The 21569-nt window shown below is 51.3% G+C and overlaps 1 protein-coding gene across 3 annotated transcripts in view; it reads right to left on the bottom strand.

Annotated features, from left to right (window-relative positions):
* The window catches only part of FGD4 (FYVE, RhoGEF and PH domain containing 4), a 219018-nt gene extending 204224 nt beyond the window's left edge, over nt 1-14794 (bottom strand). Inside the window, exon 1 of one of the 3 annotated variants that reach the window (XR_011379052.1) lies at nt 14379-14794. Coding sequence is in view for 1 of the 3 variants with exons in the window: in XM_051850918.2 (XP_051706878.2) it covers nt 14379-14655 (277 nt within the window). In the remaining 2 variants the exon portion in view is untranslated. The remainder of the gene's footprint in view (nt 1-14378) is intronic. The other 2 variants (XR_007921271.2, XM_051850918.2) reach the window with 2 other exon arrangements.
* Nucleotides 14795-21569: the final 6775 nt, after the last annotated feature.

The following is a 21569-nucleotide window of genomic DNA, read 5'->3' as shown; positions in this document are numbered from 1 at the left end:
GAAGGTACCCATCTGGAAGAGGCAAAGAAACTATCAAGATTCCAGGTTTTGTTTTTTTCGGTTACAAGGTAACCAACTTCTCCACAAATTAGATAAACACAGTGTCAGCTAACAGAACACATCACGGTTAAGGTCTCCACCCATTCTGTAAGTGGCCACAGCTTCAAAAATGCCCCATCGATGAACAGGGCAAGATAGGGATGGAGCATGTGAGGGAGTTAGAAAACAGGGGAAGGTTCACCTGGATGCGTGAGTCAGGTTTAAAGGCACCAGAGAGCCAATTCCTTCCCTTTGCCAAAGGATTTTCACTTCGGATTGATTTCCACTCCCAACCCAATCAACAAACTTCAAAGATTCAACTGTGTCTCAAAGAAACAATTAACAAGGGCACGACTACCCTGAATGGGTGCAGCGAGAGGATGCCCTGTCCTTGTGAACTACTGTATGCAATTACCAGTACAAACATCTCTCAAATGCACCACGGAAAATTTCTGTAAAGGAATCCTATTTTAGAAAAGTGTGAAAATAAGAGAAAAATTAAAGAAGTGATAAAATGTGTGTGTAAACTAGATTTTCACATATTGGGCTGGCAGAAAATATATACTTCCAAAATGTGGCATTCAGGGGCAGGCTCTGGCCTAAGAGTTAAGAGCCTGCTTCCCATACTGGAACGCCAGCATTCAATTCCTGGTCTGCCTCCTGACTCCAGCTCCCCGCTAATGCAGATCCTGGAAACTCAAGCAACTGGGTTCCTGCCACCCATATGAGAGATTAATTGGGTTCCTGGCCCCTGGCTTCCCCCTGGGGCGTGAACCAGTGCATAGGAGATCTCTAGTTCTGTCTCCCTGTCTCTCCAATAAGCTTAGAAGAAAGGAACACAAACTAGCACTGCACAGGATTCCACTCACTCACTAAGGATCTAACAGACACTTCAGATAAGCCAGGAACACTTCCAGGTGGCTGAGAAACAGCCCTGCTCCCAGGATGCTCGCATGAAGGTTCGATGCATCACTACAACAACAAGAAAGGATGCTTCTCTTCACACAGGCTGAGCACCCCTCACCAGCAATGCTGCAACACCCTGAAAGCTGGAGCTTTCTCAGCGCTGACAGGGTACCAGAGGCAGAAAATTCCACAATCATGAAATGGCGTTGCACCCCAAAATTATTAAAAAGACAGCTTAGGGGGTGGACATGGTGGCCCCACTGGGAACCACATTTCGTGCTGGCGTGCCTGGGTCCAGCCCCGCAACAGCTTGCTTCCAATCCAGCTTCCGCCTAACGCACCAGGAGGCAGTGGGTGGTGGTCTAGCAAGGAGGCTCCTGCCGCCCGCCCCCGCCGCCGCCGTTGTGGGAGAGCAGGGTGGGGTTCCAGGGGTCTGGCTCAGCCTGGGGCAGCCCCAGTTGTTATAGGCATTTGGGGAGTGAAACAGCAGACAGAATACCAATCTCTCTCTCTTTCTAATAAATAAATAAAACTAAAATCTGTATGTCCTCCAAAATCATCTTCATGCTATATGCACACGAGGTGTATGATAAATCCGTGTTTAGTCTCAGGTCTCATCCCCATACCTTATACTCAAATATTCCAAAATCCAAAAAACTCTGAAATCTACAACACTTGTGGGATAAGGAATACTCAGCCCTGTACACAGCCGAGAACTGTATGAACCGAGGGCCCCAGCCAGCTCCTGCTACTATCATCACCTTATCCTTCCATCAGCTCCTTGCCAGCTCCGGCTCCTCCTCCTCCTCCTCTGCTTCCTGTCCAAACGGCAGCCCACAGTGACTCAGGGGCTTCACTGCTGGCGCCCCAAGCACAAAGGGCCTGGGCCTGGCGCCTGCCCCCAACACCTGGCTGAGATGGTAACCCCAGGAGTGAAGAAGCAGACGGTAGGGACAAGCTGGGACTCGGGAGGAAGCCAGCACTTGGGAAACAACGCAACAAAAACCCCTGCTCTCACGGAGATGAGAGCGTGTGCTGGGGCGGGCTCGGGAACAGAACAGAACACAAGGCTACTTCCGAACATGTATGAAAAACGCAATCCCAAGATACCAGTGCTGTCCATCCATGTACTGCTGAATGCCCTGCACACTCTACGGAGTTAGGGGAAAGCAGAGAAATAGAACAAGGACAGAGTCCAGGAACAGGGCTCACAACTTGAAACCAGGCGCTGGGAAAGGTCAGAGCTCCGCCACAGCAGACGAACCCAATCAATGCTTTTTAAAAATGAAAAGGCTTTCGGTGCCGGAAATTTCCAGTCTACAATAAGAGGATGTGTCAATCAACACACCAGTAAGGAAAAAACTCAAAAGCAAAAAAACTAATCAATGAGTTATTTTCTTAATCTCTTCCTGAGCAGGGATATTTTTTTGATGAGAGAGAACAAGCAGACGTAAACAATTCAGCTTTTCAACAGCCCATTCAAAACCCGATCTGTGCAGGAGGCACTGGAGTATCTGCAGGAACTGACCGGAAGGAAATGGCCTTGGGACTCACAGTACGGAGTGAGAAGTGTCCAGAAGACAAAGTGCAAGCTGCTGTGGGACCCAAGAAACTCCCGTGGTGGGCAGCCGACAGACTCAACACTGCAGTAAGAGAATTGCACACACCGGAGAGCCACGCAGCCCTCAGCGGGTTCCTGAAGTCTACACAGACAGGCAACCACCAAGATACAACCAGGGGCTGGCGCTGGGCCTGGTCCCCAAGACACCTGCATCCCACATGGGAGGGCCTGGCTCAGACGCCCAGCTCTGGCTCCTGACTCCCGACTCCAGCATCCTGCTGGCGCAGACCCTGGGAGGCGCAGGCAGCTGGGTTCCCATCACCCATATGGCACACCTGGACTGGGCATCTGACTCCAGTCCAGGCCTAGCGGCACCAGCCAGGGTGGGAATGTGAGGAGTGAACCAGCAGGCAGGATTTCAATTGCTCAATCTCAATCTCTCTCTCTCTCTCTCTTGGGTCCACCATATTAGGGGCTTTCATGATGTCACAGAGTAACAGCAGCCAACTGACGTGGCGGTGGGCGAGTACCTTCCAACGTTCAATTCCAATTCTGTACCTCCCCAGTGCCTGTTATGTGGCTACAGCAAACCTCCGAGGTTAACAACAGCATCCAGGCATCCAGCCAGGCAGGCAGCTCCTGAGCTGGCCCTGGGCACGCCCACGCTGGGCCCCGCGCTGGGCAGGAACAAGGACCGGGGCACTGGCAGGTCCTCCCTGCTTCCTCCTTCTCTCCACTTCCCCTCTTTCATGGCTTTCAGAGGCAGTGACCGAGTTCTGCCCGGCTGTAAAGGCACCACAGAGGGGCTCTCATCAGCACCCTCGTCAGTCCCCGTCCTGCATCTCCGCTCTGTGGAGTCTCACCCAAGTGCCACTACGCATAGATGTGACACAAAAACCTCGCAGAAAAATTAAAGTGCTCTGCCCCACACACCAGCAGGCCTGACATTCTCACACACACACACACACACACACACACAATTGCACGTCCACCCACTGAGGTTTTTTTTTTTAATGGAGAAAAGGAAGCACGCAGCTTCAGCTGTAGAACACCTAAAATTAGCAGGCATATTGCAAATGAATACCATTCACACAACTTCAGAGTTCAGCCCGTAACTATCACCCTGCTCAGGACTGGCACCAGAGAGTCGGCCTGGCTGCCAGACGTGCAGGGCTGAGGCCAAGCGAGTATTCTCAGCAGGATGTAGGCCACTCTTTCTGGTTCCCATCTCCAGGACCTTCTCTGAGTGTGTTTCTGTTTCTCCCTTGAAAAATGCCATTTTGAAGGCAGCGTCATGAGCTGCAGAAGTGGACCTGTTGTTTAGACTATCACTGGAAGACATTTTTTTCCATTACTAAAGACCAACACTTAACACCCTTACACTCAGAGGTGTTCAAAGCAGGCAAGGTGAGATCTATGTTGGCCAGCAAAGCGCAGGAGCAAAGAGCACGGCTGACCTACTGGCTCCCCCACCTGCTAACCTGACTGGGCTCCTGGTACCCAATCTGCACAGTGGGGCCCCAGCCCTGCCTGTGATGGTCATGAACAAGATCATGCCTGGAAGGTACTGGGGACCCCAAGGGGCTAACAGAGTGCTGAGCAACTGACAGCTCAGGAAAATGACGTCACTATTTGGGGTCTAGGGGAGAGAGGTGGTAGGGGAGCCGTTAGTCTACTCAGTAACATAACCCAGAAGCAAATTTAACAACTATATTAATCACAGGCAGTAAACACTGTGCAAACACACATGTTTTAAATATTTATTTATTTACTTGAAAGGCAGAGTTACAGGGAGACAGAGAATCTTCCATCCACTGGTTCACTCCCCAAATGGGTGCAAAAGCCAACGTTGGGAGAGGCGGAAGTCAGGAGCCTGGAACTCCATCCGGGTGCCCGTGTGGGTGGCAGGAGCCCAAGCACTCTTGCCATCTTCCACTGCCTTCCCTGCTGCATCAGCAGGGTGCATGATCTGAAGCAGAGCAGCCAGGACTTGGGACTGAACTGGTGCCCCTAAGGGATACTGACTGGCGTTATAGGCAGCAGCTAAACCCACTGAGCCACAAGGCTGCCTCCTGTGTGATTATATTTCAAAATGGAGGCCAATCTACATTCCCATGTATCAAACTTTTTAAAACAACATCAGTTTCAAGAAGCATCCCAATTCCGCAGAATTCAGGGCAAGCATCACGGCACAGTGGGTTAAGCCGCTGCTTAGACCGCCGGCATCCCTGCTCGACATGCCAGGTTCCAGTCTCAGCTTCACTCCTGATTCCAGCTTCCTGCTCATGCACCTGACATGGCTCAAGTTCATGGGTCCCTGTACCCATCTGGGAGACCACATTCAAATCTCAGCCCCCGACTTTGGCCTGGCCCAGCCTCAGCTCTTGCAGGCATTTGGGGAGCGAACCAGCAGATGGGAGAACACTGTCTCTCTCTCTTGACTTCGAAATACACAAAAAACTGTTGGTATTAGTGGCATACTGGCAAGCTTAGCTGCCTTCTAAATACGCAAAATAAATCTTTAAGAAACATCAAATGCAAACTGGAATGGAGGATACAGGGATGTTTGGAAAGAGAACACAGAGATCCTATGGAATTAATTGGCGCAGGGCTCTGAATAGGACTTGGGAGCGAGATTGTTTTTCCAGCCTGGTGTGGATTTCCTGACCATGTCAGCAGGATGCTGCTCCAGCTTAGACGCCTAGACCAGCAGACACAGGCAGGGGTGACCTTGAAGGCCGAAGTCACGTGCTCAAGTCTTCCCCAGGGCTGGGCCCAGCACAACGTGTGCCTTCCTCTTTACACAAAACAATGTGCTGCAGAAATGATTATGCACTGCATGGCCTCTCCCAGTATGGGAACCACCGAAGGTCAAGCACTGGGCTCCTTCCACTTTGGACTCCCAATACCACACAGCATACTTTTTCTTTTCATTTTATTTGAAAGGCAAGTGCAGAGAGTCACAGATAGAAAGGTCTTCCATCCTTACTCCCCCAAATGCCAGCAACAACAAGGGCTACATCAGGTCAAAACTAGGAATTCAGGGACCCAAGAACTTGAGCCATCACCTGCTGCCTCCCGCAGGTCAGCAGAAGTGAGAGAGCCAGGACTTGAATCTGGACCCTTTGACATGGGCTGCAGGAGTCCCAACTGCACTGTGGCAGAAACCCACCCCTGCCACACCACATTCTGAGGGCAGACTACCAGCCCTCCCTACCAGGTCTCCCCCACGCACAAAACTCAACCATTTCTTAGGTCTCCTCATTCTTTTCCTGCAGGTCCCCCCATCTTACACCTTAACAGTGGCTCTAATCACGCACTTCTGAGTCCCTGCTTTCTTAAGAGAGCTGCTCGTAACGTGGTAGCACAAGGCAGGCCTGACTCCAAGCCCTCTGAGCAGAACCCACCTTCCTAGCACAGCTGCGTGACAGCTTCCCCCTCCCTACTCCACAAACTGCAGGCTGAGGCCTCAGTTTCAGGTACAGTGGACTCAGTGGCTCCAGTCACAACACTGTTGTGTTATCAACATGACAGCCCTGGGGCGGCATGCTTCATGGTATCAACATATTACATTCTAGGCAACTTTCTGCAGAGGAAACAACAACCATTTTGTTCAGGGCAGGCATAGGCACTAGCACTTAAGATGCCTACATCCCTTATTACAGTGCCTGGGTTCCAACCCCAGCTCCAGCTCCCAATTCCACCTCCGGCTAACGCAGTCCCTGGGAAGCAGCAGTGATGGGAGACATGGATTGAGTTCCTGGCTTCAGCACCAGCCATCGTGGGTATCTGTGGAATGAACCAGTGGTAGGAATGCTGGCTCTCTAACTCTCCAGTTCAACAAAGAAAAAAAATTGTTCAAAAGCTTTATTTTTCTGCATAGAGTTTTTAGTAATTTTTTTAAGTCAAGTTTGACTATGACATAATCTGGTGACATCCTTTTCATCATCATACTGCACTGCACTTGAAGTTACAAGCAGCGGCCAGGGTGGCTCCTGACGCACGTGGCTCTGCACGCTGACTCCTCACCTCTCGGACGTAGAGGCTGCTGGTTTCTGTAGACACCGCAGGTGGTGCAGTGGACAGGTTCCTTCCAGCGAATGGAAGGGCACTGCAGGGGGACCTGTTTTCTCCCTATTCCTGCACAAATGAAGCAGTGTCACTAAATTGGTTGCGGGCCCCCAGAACACTTGCTGGTGCTAAAGTCCATCTCAGGGCAGAAGAGTGACCAGTTCAAGGTAATGCTCTGCAAATGAGGCCCAATGTGACCTGGAAACACGCACACAGCTCCTCACGTGTGAGCCACACATGACGAGTCCCGCTTCAACAGAGCAAGTAAGATTAAGTATCTGTTGGGGCCGGTGCTGTAGCATAGTGGACTACGCTACCACCTGTGATGCTGGCATCCCCTATGGGCTACGGTTGCAACCCTGCCTGCTCCACTTCCAATCCAGCTCCCTTCTCATGCGCCTTGGAAAGCATAAGAAGATGGCCCAAGAGCTTGGGCCCCTGCACCCCAAAAAAACTCCTGGCTTCCCAGCCCTAGCTGTTGTAGCCATTTGGGGAGGGAACCAGTAGATGGAAAATCACTCTGTCTCTCCTTCTCTCTCTCTGTAACTCTGCCTTTCAAATAAATAAACAAACCTTAAAAAAAAAAAAAGAGGAAATATCTGCATGAATTTTAAAGGTACAGAGCTAAGGAGTTACTGGTAAAGACTGAGCCCACGCTAAGGTGACTGGGATGTGAAACACCCCATTATAAGCAGCAGTAACGGGCAGCTGGAAGCCAGAGGAGGTCTCGGAGTGCAGGAAGGAAGTGACCCACTTCCAGATTTCAGAAAGCGAATGGGAGGGGAGGCTGTGCAGAACGGGCATCTGTGCTGACGCTGAGGAAGGGAGGCAAGGGACACAACACAATCAGCCCAGGAGATGAGGAACTGGTGGCTGGCTTGGCGCACAGACAGCTAGCAGGGACAAGAGCTGACCCAGAACAACACCTGAAGCCAAACAGGAACCAGGCAGCAGGAAGGCTCCTTCCCTAAGGGCAGGCTGACATTCCCTGCAGACCCCGGGCACAGCAGGGCAGCTACAATTAAGCTGAGTGTGCCCTCCAGGGTGGCTGAGCCCAAGGGAGAGAGGGTGGGAGGAAGGAGGAGGAGGAGGAGGAGGAGGGAAATGAGAGAGGAGGAGGGGGCTGGGCAGAGGGAGAAAATGAGCTCTCATCAGGGCCAAAGAGTGAAACAAGGCACCTGTGTCACAGAGGAGCACATAGCCACCTGAGGAATCACGGCTCCTGTAGAGCTGTTGGCTGAGGGCAAGGACGTGGGCGGGGGCGGGGAAGCCCAAGAAGCCAGGGAGGCCCTCCAGGCCAAGAGAGTCAAAGGGGAAAGTGCAAACCGCAAGGGGAAGCGGATGAGCAACCTCCCAGGGCCGGTCATCTCCCGAGAGAACATCACCAAGCCCGAAGGGCAAGGTAGGCGCTCGCTCTTCCAGGGCCAAGTTAAGGTCTACTTGAAGAGGAGAGCAAGGTGGGATCCAAGGACCAGAAGCAAGTGGAAAAGCCCTGTCACAGGGCAGGATGTGCAGCCAGGCACCGACCAGGGGGCGGGTGGCAGACACCCCCTGAGTGCCTTGGCCCCACTCCCTGCCCAGTTCCCGACTCCAACAGAGGTGGAAGTGATAGTGCAAGTATTCAGGCTCCCGGCGCTCAGGTGGGAGGCTGGGACACCCGCTGTTGCCCCATTTGGACAAGGACCCAAAGGATGGGAAATCCCTCTGTGTCTCCCTCTCTGCCTTTCTAATGAATGAATGAGAAAGGCCTGAAAATGGGAACTAGACAGAAATCAGTGAATGCCTATAAATATCACGTACGTTCATCATGTTACAAACAATGTTAGCCCTCACACACATGAACGGGCATCACCCACTGTTACTACTTCACCCTTGGCCACGCAGAGCCCTGGGAAGCCACGGGAGCTGGGATGACACAGGCGGGCCCTGAAGCCACAGGCAACTTTGAGTCCTGCTTCTGAAAATGACTGGCGGAAGAGCCCGCCACGAAGCCTCTATGCATCCTGTCTGCTCCCCTCTAGCACGGCAGGGATCCCACTGATTTTACAGAAAGCTCCCACGGTGAGAACGGGAGCAGAATCCAGTCCGCAGCCCTTAGGTCCATGCTCTTACCCAGTCCCCCGCCCTCTTCTCCTGCCCACGCGCTCAGGACAGCAGCCCTGGGGGAACTGCCAAAGGAGCAGCACTTCTACAGGAAGGCTCCCAGAGGCTCTCAGTGAGCCACAATAGAGATGCTGTCACACATACTGCTGGCCTCACAAGCAAACAGGGGTGCCAAGGGCAGGAAGAACAAGAGCTGTAAGCTAAACCCATCCCCACGCTGCCCTCGAGCCAGTGCCAGCGCCAGGAAGCACAGCCCTGGGGGAATGAGGGTCACCCTGACTCCACGCAATGACAGAGACTACAGGAGTCAGGCAAACTCAAGAGAGCATGTGTGGACCTAAGCCAGGCCTACGTGGAACAACGACCACCGACAATGACCACCACGACCTCCCTGAGGAAGGCTGAGTTCAATCGGACACTACCTTGAAGTGATTAGGCTAACAACAGGCAGGCAGTCCCAGGCTGAAGGCACAAGCACCTTGTTTGGACAGAAAGGCATCTTCAATGCAGGCCCTTGAGGATTGCCAAGAAATTGCGGAAATAACCCAGCTGCAGAGTCAGAAGAAACAACACTAGGGGCCAGATGTCGCTCCCCCTCTTCGCGGAGGAACGACACTAGACCCTGCGCTGTTCTTTTGTCTGCTCGGCCCTTCCCGGGTTTGCTGCTGGTCCTTCCTGGGTTGGCTGCCGATCCCTCCACCTCCATGGAGGGGCGGCTCCCCCTGCCACTTTCCCCACTTCCGCGGGGGAGCGGCACACCGCTGGCCGACTCTCTCGGGGGCTGCTCAGATGTTATCCGGATGTTCCCCTTAGATGTTCCTGGTGCATGTTGTCTCTCTCCTCCTTTATAGTCCTCTTCCACCAATCCCAACTCTGCTACCCACACGCCGAGCACGCTGCTCTCCTCCAATCAGGAGCAGGTCCCACTGTTTATTGGTTGAACTGGAGGCAGCTGTGTAGAAGCTGTTTCTCCCTTCTCAGCGCCATATTGTGGGCGAGCAGATGCATAGAATAAGTCTTAATTCCAGTAACTTAGTCTAGTCCGAGTTGCTCCCCACAGCCAGAGTTGTGGCACAGCCCGGCGCGCCCCAGCTTGGGAAACCAGCAGCCCACTTCAGAGCACCAGTTCAAATCCTGGTTGATCCACTGCTCAGCCAGCTTCCTCCTAACACACCTGGGAAGGGAGCACAGGACGGCCCAGGCACTTGGGCCCCTGCCACCTAGGTAGGAATCCTGCACGGATCCAAGCTCCTGGCATCGGCTTCACCCAGGCCTGGCTGCTGTGGCTATTTGGGGAGATAACCAGCAGATGGAAAACCTCTCTGTCTCTGGCCTTCTCTCCTCCTCTACTGCCCTGCCTTTCACATAAATAAATATTAAAAAGATTTTTTAAAAATAAGAATAAACAACATTCAGTATATAAACTCTCCCGAATGCCCAAGGGATTCAGAGATTCAACTATGAAAAAAGAAAAAAAAAGGAGGCACAGAAAAAACTGGACCAAGGCAAGTATAAAAGAAGATGGAAGAAAGAAAACCACAATTTGTGATTCTCACACCAAAGGACCAAACGCTCTTGAAAAGTTGCATGATCATATTTAGCAAAAAAAATTTTTAAGATTTATTTATTTGAAAGAGAGATGTGCAGAATCTGAGAAAGAGGTATGCTATATGCTGGTTCACTCCCCTAATAGCCACAACAGCTGGAGCTAATCTGATCCTAAGCCAGGAGCTTCTTCCGGGACTCCCACATTGGTGCAGGGGCCCAAGGACTTCAGCTATTCTCCAATGCTTTCCCTGGCCATAGCAGAGAGCTGGATGAGAAGTGGAGCAGCTAGGACTAGAACCAGTGCCCATATGGGATGCTGGTGCTGCAGACCGGAGATTTAACCTACTGCACCATCGTGCAAGGCCCACAAAACTTTCATTTTTAAAGATTTATTTACTTGAAAGGCAGAGAGAAGCAGAGAGAGAGAGAAGCAGAGAGAAAGAAAGAAAGAAAGAAAGAGAGAGAGAGAGAGAGAGAGTTATTTAGTTTTCCATCCACTGGTTCACTCCCCAAATGACCTCAACAGCCAGAACTGGGCCGATCAGAAGCCAGGAGCTTCTTCCAGATCTCTTATGTAGATGCAGGGCTCCAAGCACTGGGGCCGTCTTCCACTATTTTCCCAGGCCATTAGCAGAGAGCTGGATTGGAAGTGGAGCAGCTGGGCCTGGAACCAGAACCCATATGGGAATGCTGGCACCACAGTGCTGGCCCCTAGCAAAACGTTTTAAATTCTAATTTGTGTATGTACATTCCTTTGAATGATAAATTTTCTATAATAGAAAAGACAAATTTGAGAGGTAACTAAATGATTTCAGGATCTTTAAACTCTAACTTATGGGGCTAAAATAGTCAACACATTCCCCTCCAGGACTGAGGAACACCTGCTGTCTCTTATCTCTTCACTTCCAGAACTGCTCAGCAAGGAGAGAGAGCAGTGCCTCCCAGCAAGAGACACTGAAACTTGAAACCTTGCTAACCAACCAACCGTTAATGACTCCATCAGTCTCTGAACCCCAATTACTTGAGCTGTAAAATGGGCGTAAGATACAATCTACCCAGTGGCTACAGTGAATTTATGGGAGTTTGTATGTGTGTACAACAGCTCTTACTACAGGCAATGCATTTAGTACAGAGTAGCCAAAAGCAGCACCCTAGAAAGAGAATTTTTTCTTTTTTTTTTTATTTCTTTGATTTTTTTTTATTTGACTGGTAGAGTTATCGAGAGAGAGAGAGAGAGAGAAAGAGAGAGAGAAAGGTCTTCCTTCCATTGGTTCACTCTCCAAACGGCCGCTACGGCCAGTGCTGTGCCAATCCGAAGCCAGGAGCCAGGTGCTTCCTCCTGGTCTCCCATGCGGATGCAGGGCCCAAGCACTTGGGCCATCCTCCACTGCCCTCCAGGGCCCCAGCAGGGAGCTGGTCTGGAAGAGGAGCAACTGGGACCAGAACTCGGTGCCCATATGGGATGCTGGCACCACAGGTGGAGGATTAACCAAGTGAGCCACGGTGCCGGGCCCAGAAGGAGAATATTAATGCAAGTGTATATTTGTAGGATACCTCCCATGCACCTGTCATGGTACCAGAATTTTTTGGGCCACAGAAAGATGCGTAATGACTCCTTGGTGTATCTAGCATGGTTGTTAATTTTACTGAGACGCCCCAGCAGTTTTATCAAGGACTGTTATCTTCATTGTAGAAAAAAGAAATTTGGAAATTAAGACTTGGACTGTGGCAGGTGTTTGGTGCAGCAGTTAAGACACCACTTGAGTTGCCCTATCTGGTATTAGAATACCTGGGTTCAAGTCCTGGCTTGGCATCTGATTCCAGCTTCCTGCTAATGTGCACCCGTGGAGAGGTAAAGGGTCAAGCAGGTGGCTCCCCGCCATGCATGTGGGAGCTACATGCAGTTCCAGTCTCCTGGCTTTGGCCTAGTCCAGCCCTGGCTGTGGTGGGGACTTGGGGATGAGAAATCTGTGTCTCTCTGCCTTTGATAAAAATAAAATAGCTCCCAAAACAAAAATCAAAAAGATGCAGCACCTCCCGCCCAACACACAGCTAGTGATGGAACAGGGACTAGAACTCGCATCCAGGACTGAAGCCTGCAGCTCTCGGCTTTGTTTCGGGGAGGAGCTTCGCATTCAGGTAAACACAAAGGGTGCAGCCGGTAGACTTTCTTTTCATTATTTCTGGCTCAAAAGCACAGAACTCTAAAAATAGTGGGTTTCATAACCATAGAACATAACACAATACTGCTCAACTGCTCTCCCTGCCAAGTTACGGGCCTCTCAGTTTTTGTTCCTTTTTCTTTAAGAGGGAAAGTGACATTTCAATGGCGCTGACTAATGTCCACTCTGCAATGCATCTAAATTTTGTCATTTCTGGGTGCTACAGAAAGGCTACTGGCACTGGTTGGAATTCAGCCTGGTTTCTTTTCTGATGGGGGAATCTAATTACGTAATGACAACTCGATGAGACTTAACGGGGAGGCAGATTGGAGTCAAGGAAACAAGTACTCTCTAAAATGTTTTTACCTTCCCCCAAATGAACAGGGCATGGTCACTCAGGAGGTTAAGGCTACCCTACCCCGTCTCCAACACCACTAGCTTATTCTACCACATAGGCCACAGACTGTGTTACGGGACAGGGAACAACTGCACCTGTTAAGATACAGTAATTATTTTTCAACCCTGAAAATAACATCAAGAACTCTGAGTTTCAAACAGTGAAACACATTGAGACAATGTAACAAAGGCAGAAAAGTTACAGCTGAATTCTCTTTACAAGTGCTCTGGACTGTCAGGGAGTAAGAAAAAAATAGAAAAGGAAAAAAGGAAACTTTCTTGTGTAGGCCCAGCCTCTTGTAGCAATGATGTACGGCTATTCCATTCACCCCTACTTCACAATCGCTCCCCCGCCACAGGGAACCTGTTACCTTCAACAGCGGATGATGAATCAATTGTGTAGATTAAATAATTTAAAAATTAATAAGAACCTTAAAAAATCAGCAATCTCACTTCATAAGGAGAAAACACTCTTCCGTTCATTCTCAAATGAATCACACCTAAAACTGGAGCAGACTTCAGAAATGACTTCACCGTGCCCTCATTCTGCAGACGGGGAAATTCAGTGTTTACATCTCTCCTGGTCCCTAAGAGCAGCCTTTAGTAATTCATGGCCCATCTCGCGTTTCTCTGCCCAGTAGCACGTCGGGAAGGAGCGGACGGACAGCTGCAGACTTGCCACATTGAAATCACCCTCAAAGATTTGCTGAGTAACAACACCGGGGGCAGGAAGCAAAAGCCCCCGCACGGTTTGTGCTGGCCCCAGGGCTGGGCCGCCCCGGTGAGCGGCTTCCCACCGAAACCGCAGGTCATCCCGCAGACAGGACGCTGGCTACAAAGCAAAGTTCTGCAAACAAGAAAAACTAAAATCCCTGGCGTTCCGGAGATGTCGCTCGGAAGAAAGAAACACGTGGGGAAGAGGGCGGTGCGGTGCGAGCCACCGCGCGGATTTCTTCCCGCAGCGAGACGACCCGGGAAGGTCGGACTTCCAATCCCCACACGCCGGATCCGCGGGCGCACAGCCCTGGCGGCTGCGCCCGGGGCTCGGCAGAACCGGGGCTCCACGCCGTGCGGCCCCAGGTCACGCACAAGACCGGGGCTGCGGGGCCAGGTGTTGTTGGTTCCTACACAAACTATAGCAAAAAATTCTACCTCCACTTCCGGAATTCTCTGAACGTGACCTCGTGGCCCAGCGCCTCCGCAGGACCGCACCAAACCGGTGAGGAGCTCCAGGCCTGGGCGGCCGCTGGGACCCGGGCCTGCCCGGCTGGCTCCCTGCACGGCCGCAGCACTGGGCACGCCGCCCACCTGCCGCGCGCCCCGCACCTGCAGGGAGCCCAGCACGTGGCCGTGTGCCCTGCACCTGCCGCGCGCCCCGCACCTGCTCCGCGACCTCCGGGCCCAGCCCCCACCCATCCAGGCGCTCACCTGCCGCGCGCCCCCCACCTAGCCAAGCCCCGCACCTGCCCCGCTGCCTCCGGGCCCAGCCCCCACCTATCCAGGCGCTCACCTGCCGCGCGCCCCCCACCTAGCCAAGCCCCGCACCTGCCCCGCTGCCTCCGGGCCCAGCCCCCACCCATCCAGGCGCTCACCTGTGGCGTCCGCGGGCGCCAGGGCCGAGAAGGTGGCCGTCACGGGACGTCCCAGGTGCGGCGAGGGCCTGCTCCAGGGCCGGGGGGTCCCGGGCAGCAGGTAGGCGGGGTTGGACTTCCTGCGGATCGCCACCCGCCTGAAGTTGTAGCCGGCCTCGCCGCTCATCGCGCCCGCCCGCACCGCGGCGCCGCCCGGTCGCTCGCCGTCCTCCGGGCCGCGGTGAGGGCTGGGCAGGCTCCTCGGCGGCGCCTGGGCCCCGGGGGGCGTCGCCTGCATGCTTCGGGGGGCGCGGCAGGTGCCTCTTCGCCCCGGTCTTCCCGGGACACGCCGAGTCCTCCCCGAGCCGGGCGCCGCAGGCCAGTGGGCTCGGAGGCGGAGAGCTCAGGGAGCCCAGCCCGCTCGCGCCGCCGCCCTCGTCCGTGTAGGCAGCCAAGGACTCGCCGTGCCCAGCGAGAGCCCGGGGCGCCGCCCGGGAGCCGGCCCGCCCCGCCGCGCGGCGGGCCCTCCCATTGGCCGAGCGGAGCCGCGCGGTGCGCACCTGCGGCCGCTCACCTGCGGCGCTGGGGGCGGGGAGGCCACGCCCACCCTAGGGCCACGCCCCACCTGAAAGGTGGGGATGGTGCCGCCGCTGGGGACTGCCTCGGCCGACCGGCGTGCGTCTGTAGCGGCGAGCTCCCGCGCGTCCTGGAACTGCTCAGGGACGAGGAAACCCTGGCGGGAGCGACGCTGGGGACCGAGAGGGGGCCGTGCGCGGACGGCCGTGAAGCCCAAGGCGCCTGGAGCCCACCAGACCGCGTTTTCTCACAGCTTCTTCGCGGATGCGCTGTGGACTTGTGTCGGGGGTCACGCGTTTTGAACTCCTGCGAAATAGCACATGAAAGCAACCGCGTTTTACATCTGCAGCTGCAGGGAGGCCGCCCCCGGGGGCTCCTGCCTTGCTCGTGGGAGTGCAGGTTCGGGTCCGGGTCCCGGCTGCCCCGCTTCGGACGCAGCCTCCTGCCGAGGCGGACCCTGGAGGGGGCTCCGTGCCTGCTGGCTGTGGCCCACATCTTGGGGAATGGATCAGCGGTGATCTCTGCTGAGTTGGCTACTCCAGCAAGGACGAGGGGAAGCAGGGCCCCAGCGCCTGCTCTGAAAGCCCTGCGCGAGCCCAGTCCCCGGGGCGCTGCGGGAGGCGGCTCCCTGGCTGCCCCCCAGTGCGCACACCGCCCAAAAGACTTAAGCAGCTTTTGCTCTTTGAGGATTTATCATCTTCATATCGCTGTACTGCGCCCATCCTTTCTCTTTGCCGTGTTAATCGCAGTGTTATCTGCTGGGCCATAAAATTTAAATAATTTCCAATATAAATTAGTACCAAAACACTGACACCCCTGTAGGTATAAGTGACCTACAATTTAAACGCAAAGTTTTAGCAATATTAGATTGGGTGAAAAGATGGTGTTGCCATCATTGACAGGGTACCAGCAACCTAGCTTGAAGGGCGAACAGAATTAATTAATTACAGAATTAACCCTAACCCCCCCCCCCACACACACACACGGTGAAATACTTTTCTCAGAACATGGTCACTTTTTTTAAACACTTTTTTAAGTTTTCATTTTATTGAAAAGGCAAGAGATAAAGTTCTTGTATCTCTCTACTGATTCAGTCCCCAAATGCCCACAACAGCTAGAACTGGGCTAGACCAAAGCCAGGGGCCCGCAACTGACCCAGATGTCCCATCCTGGGGTGGCAGGCACCCAACTGTTGGAGTCATCACCTGCTATTCCCAAGGCGCTCATCAGCAGGAAGCTGGAAATGGGGGTGCAGCTGGCACCCAAGCCTGGGCACTCAGGGGATACGGAAGTTCCAAGTGGTTCTGCCCATCTCTGCCAAATGCCAGCCCCCAAACTCTTCCTATAAGAAATGCAGTAAGAAGCTGTATAGGGCAAAAGGGTATCTTTCTACAGATATTTGGGGCAGCATTTTGTGTTTCTTCATTCACATATTTTAAAATCTTTATACACATTCCTAGTTCTTTCTTAGGACAAGTTCCTTTCATTTGCCCAAAACTTTGAGTCCCGGATCCTTTGCTTCTCATTCAGCTTCCTGCTAGCGTGCTCTGGAAAGGAGCAGATGATGGCTTCAGTGCTTGGGGCCTCGCCACCCTATGGGAGAACTGGATGGAGCTCCAGGCTCCTGGCTGCAGCCCTGCCCAGCCTTGACTTTGTGGGCATTTGGGAAGTGAACCAGTGGAATGGAAGAAATCTCTGTTATTCTGCCTCTGAGTGAAATAAATAAATGAACATTTTAAAAGTCCAGCCAGTAAGATATATTATTTGCTTTGATGCATCACTGGGTAGGAATTTACAGAAATGTCATTGAGGTAATTGATAAAGTATGAAGGAAGTTATGAATCATGCTGTCTGTGCTGGGGGCATGGGGGTGGACATACAGAAGGTAATTTCAAGAAGCCCTAATTAAAGAAACGCTACATTTACTTTATCAGAAACTTGGCAAACTGTAGGATATTTTGAGTTGGCATGCACCGAGATAGCTGGAGTTTTTTTGTGTAAGTGTGTGTAACTGGAAAAGTTCATGGAAAATAGAATTGTTTATTTTGTGCAAAACTACTTGAAATCTATGCAGCTTTTCCATAATACACATTTCCATAAACTTTTGATGACCTGCCATATGGTCTGGCCATGTATATATGCATATAGCTCCTGGAAGGCTTGCATAAATTTCAGGTGCCACCCGAGACTGTCATGGTACAAGTTTAGGCTTGTACTTAAATGGAACACTATTGCCCCTAAAAAGGTAGTGCTTTGTCATTTATCCTTTTTTTTTTTTTTTTTTTGACAGGCAGAGTGGACAGTGAGAGAGAGAGAGAGAGAGAAAAGTCTTCTTTTGCCATTGGTTCACCCTCCAATGGCCACCGCGGCCAGTGTGCTGCAGCCGGCACACCACACTGATCCAATGGCAGGAGCCAGGTACTTATCCTGGTCTCCCATATGGTGCAGGGCCCAAGCACTTGGGCCATCCTCCACTGCACTCCCTGGCCACAGCAGAGAGCTGGCCTGGAAGAGGGGCAACTGGGACAGAATCCAGTGCCCCGACCGGGACTAGAACCCGGTGTGCTGGCACCGCAAGGCGGAGGATTAGCCTAGTGAGCCGCGGCACCGGCCTGTCATTTATCTTTTAAAAGTCATTTGGAAACCGGTAAGAAAGCAACTGCTCTCTAAAGCACCCAGTCCCCAGAATCGTGGCGCCTAAACTGCAGGAGATGGAGGCTGATCAGCTCTGTGGAAGAAGTCGACATGGAGGGAGGTCTGAGAGATGAGTTGGCCGGGCCTGGTGAGGAGGATGAGGATGAAGGGTTACCACAGGGAAGGAACTCAGGGCGAGAAAGAGAGCATGTATGCCAGAGAGGAACCCCACACTCTGGGTCCCCACCAAAATGCCCAGAAGTCCGAACTGAAGCCAGGTCTCCCATGTGGACCGCAGGGCCCTAACTACGTGAGTCGCCACCACCTGCTGTCGCCCAGGGTTTGCATTAACAGAAAGTTGCACTCAGGATTCAGACCTGATATGGGGACTCCCATATGGGATGCAGCATCTTAATGGCTGCATTGAAGGCCTACCCCAGTCACTGTTTGAGAAACAGAGCAGGTGTCTCCCAAACTTTGTGATGCAGCTCCTGTCCAGGAACAAAGAGTGGCTATGGCAGGGATAAGTGTCATGAGCCAGGCTCTGCTGTTACCAGGATCTGGAAACTACAAAGCTGACACAGCCGCCACCACCTCACTGGTATGATCATCAGTTATCACCCCGGCCCTGCTGATCTATATTTAAAACACAACCAGCTCTTGAGTGATTCGTTCAGCACCTTAGGCACTTTTTCCACCTGAAAATAGACTCAGCCATCAGCTCCTGTTTCCAACAGGTATCAGATGTGGACAAGACTTTAACTGTGCTCTGCTCTGTTGAGTGTCCTATGTCATGGCCACTTTGGAAGCCCAAGTACTGGTCAGTTAAGGGTTGCAAGTGCCCAGAGAATGCTGTCACTTCAGCACCCATTTGTTCCACATTCCTGTGTTGGGCACTCGGTGTAATTTTCCTCAACTGGTTGATCACGAAGGAATGTTTGCGATTCCACTGAGATATGCAGATGTGGCCGCCTTGTGAGCTGGGGGCAGGAAGGAGACTGTGGTACGAGAAGGCTCAGTGTCATCACAGGCAGCATTGTTACTGAGGGGCCACAGAACTGACACTCACACCACGCACTCGCCGGAGCTCATGTCGTTTTCACCACAGAAGAAACACGAGGTTAATTCCACTCCCTTGATCTGGTCTCACTTTCAGAGTTTTTTATTTAAAGATGTATGTTTGTATGTATTTGAAAGACAAAGAGTCTGTGCGACATATAGACAGAGATCTTCCATTTGCTGGTTCACTCCTCAAATATGCACTACAGCTCTGGCTGGGCCAGGCTGAAGCCAAGAGCCAGAATCTCCATGCAGGTCGGCCACGTGGATGGCAGTAAGTCATCACCCACTGTTCCTCGGGTGTATTAGCAGGGAGCTGGATCTGAAGCAGAGTAGCTGGGACTCTGATGTAACCTGCTGTGCCACAATGCCCACCCCTCACTTTCAGAGTTCTGATGAAGCGTCTGAGCTAGGATATGTGTGTGAAATGTGCAGACCGCATCTTTCTAGAAGCACAGAAAGGCAAGAGTTATGTGCACCCTGTATTCAACTGTGGACTTCGGAATATTCACCGTCCAGTAAAATATATTCTGAGGAGCATCTCGGAAAATTTGTTTTTGCCATCACAATCATTCCAGTCACAGACGTGCACATCCCATGATATCACACATGCTGGTAGGCTGCCATCATCCAATCCAGATAACCTCATTCCAGGTAAAGCATATTTCCACACATATCCTTTTCCTGATTTCATGTGTGTAGTTAAAATCACAAAACTGGAGCCAGCGCTGTAGCCATATGGGTACTGGTTCACGTCCCGGCTGCTCCACTTCCGATCCAGCTCCCTGCTAATGGCCCGGATAAAGCAGCAGAGAATGGCCCAAGTGCTTGGGCCCCTGCACCCACATGAGAGACCTGGAAGAAGCTCCTGGCTCCTGGCTTTGGCCTGGCACAGACCAAATGGTTGCAGCCATTTGGGGAGTGAACCAGTAGAGGGAAGGTCCTCCCCCCACCCTGCCACCCCATAACTCTTTCAAATAAATAAATTTAATAAATCACAAACTTGTAACTATATTTGAATTCAAGTCAGCTTTATTTTTGTACCTGCTAGGCAAAAGTAATTTTTCACAGGAACTAACTGGACTTCAGACAGGTAAGATTTTCATCATTTGACTTGTCTTTCATCTTTGTCTGACATTTATTAAGTAGGTACTGTACTTACCTCTGCACAGAATGTGATGAAATTCTTTCCCGTAACTTAAATACTTAGTAACGTGGCCTTTATTTTCTAATTAACTCATCCAGAATAAGGACAACTATTCATGTGAATAAAGTTGATTTTAAATGTATGCTGCTATTAATTCTACTGAAAGAGCCAAAGTTTACGGCTGGTTCTACACAAATCTAACAAAAACGGTAACACCCGACAAACAGCTAACGCAGTTAGCAACGTGATGGTCTCTTTCTTACCTTTGTATGAGGAAGCTTCTGGAAAAATATTTTACAAGATGCCCTTAATTTGATAGAAAATTTTGACGGAAGAGTATTTCAGGGATGAGAGAGCTGGAATTAAGGAACAGGGCGGGCGCATTTGGTGCGGTGGCTAAGGCATCACCAGGGATGCCTCCATCCCTTACCGTGGTGTCTTGGTTCAAGTCCAGTGCTGCTGTTGATCCCAGGTTCTTGCTGATGCATCCAGGAGGCAGTAGATGATGGGCCCAGCTGTTGGGTCCCTGCCACCCACAGCAGAGACTCAGATGGAGCTCCAGGCTCCTGTCCAGCTGTTGAAAGCATTTGGAGAATAAACCAGCAGACAGAAGTCCGCTGCCTTTCTCTCTCTCTCAGTGGTAATTGTTGTTTGATGATATTTCAAGATTTCTTAGAATTTTGAGAAAACGGAATATGTGTAGCTCAGTATTTTTAAAACCCACGCCAACCATGATGGGAAAAGAGCTTTTCTCGTGTCATTTTCCTAACGGGGCCCAACCCGAGCACCCCAATTTACCTGAGCACCGCCCCCCTATGCAAATCCAACACCATCTTTTTTCCATTGAACTTTCTTATTCCATAACAGTTTGATCATCTAACATACTTCGATGTTTATATCCCTGTTATATCTGGTTTTTTGTATGGCTGCTCCTTCTATGCTTACACACTTGATACAAACTTCAAAAACCACGAACCTTCTTGGTTTTTCCCCCCTCAATGTATCTTAAGCTCCTAGAGCACAAAATAAATAATTGCTGAACGAATGCAGGTATATGTGAATGGATGAATGTCATCCATGTCATTGTACAGGACTCCAACAGTCTGGACACTGAGGTACTAAAAAATAATAGCAACTACCAAAGGCGAAACAGTCTTTGAATGCCGTTATGTATTTCACTTAACCTTCGTAACAACCTTGCCCGGTAGGCTTCTTTATCCTCATTTTTAACATGAGACCAAAGTCAGAGTTCCTCAGTGCCAGGGCTAGAACAGGAACAAAACTCTCTGCTTTAAAAAATAGTCCAACCGAAAGAGCCTACTTTGGAACAAATATTCCTCTGGAATTTGAGCTGCTATTTTTGGCTTCACTGGGAGATTTTTCAGAGCCATGTTTTTGTTTCTCTTTCATTTTTGAGTAGCTGATCTATTTCCATGGTTGACAAAGAAAAACAGCACACAAAGGCATCCACCTACCCCGGGACCTGGCTCCCACCGGCCCTCTCTCCACACCTTTTGCTGGGTTACAGAGAACCCTTTCTACCGGTCTACACTGGGGCTGTATCTAAGGCAAAAGAACAGAGCATCCTCATCTTTTTCCTTCCTTACATATACAGAAGTTCACTATACATGAAAGCCCGTATGTTCAAGGTCAGTGGGTCTCAGTAAGTAATTGCTCTTCCCTTTGATGTATTTGTAAGAAAAGTTGGTCTGAATCACTTATTAATCTTTGGCTAATAGCTCTTTTAAGGGAGGCAAATCTTCCTGTGACATTTGATTGATATTATTAATAATTGA

Source organism: Oryctolagus cuniculus, chromosome 9 (assembly GCF_964237555.1).
Source record: "Oryctolagus cuniculus chromosome 9, mOryCun1.1, whole genome shotgun sequence".
Lineage (NCBI taxonomy): Eukaryota > Metazoa > Chordata > Mammalia > Lagomorpha > Leporidae > Oryctolagus > Oryctolagus cuniculus.
Note: the sequence above shows the minus strand (reverse complement) of the source record. Positions and strands in the feature narration are given on the sequence as shown.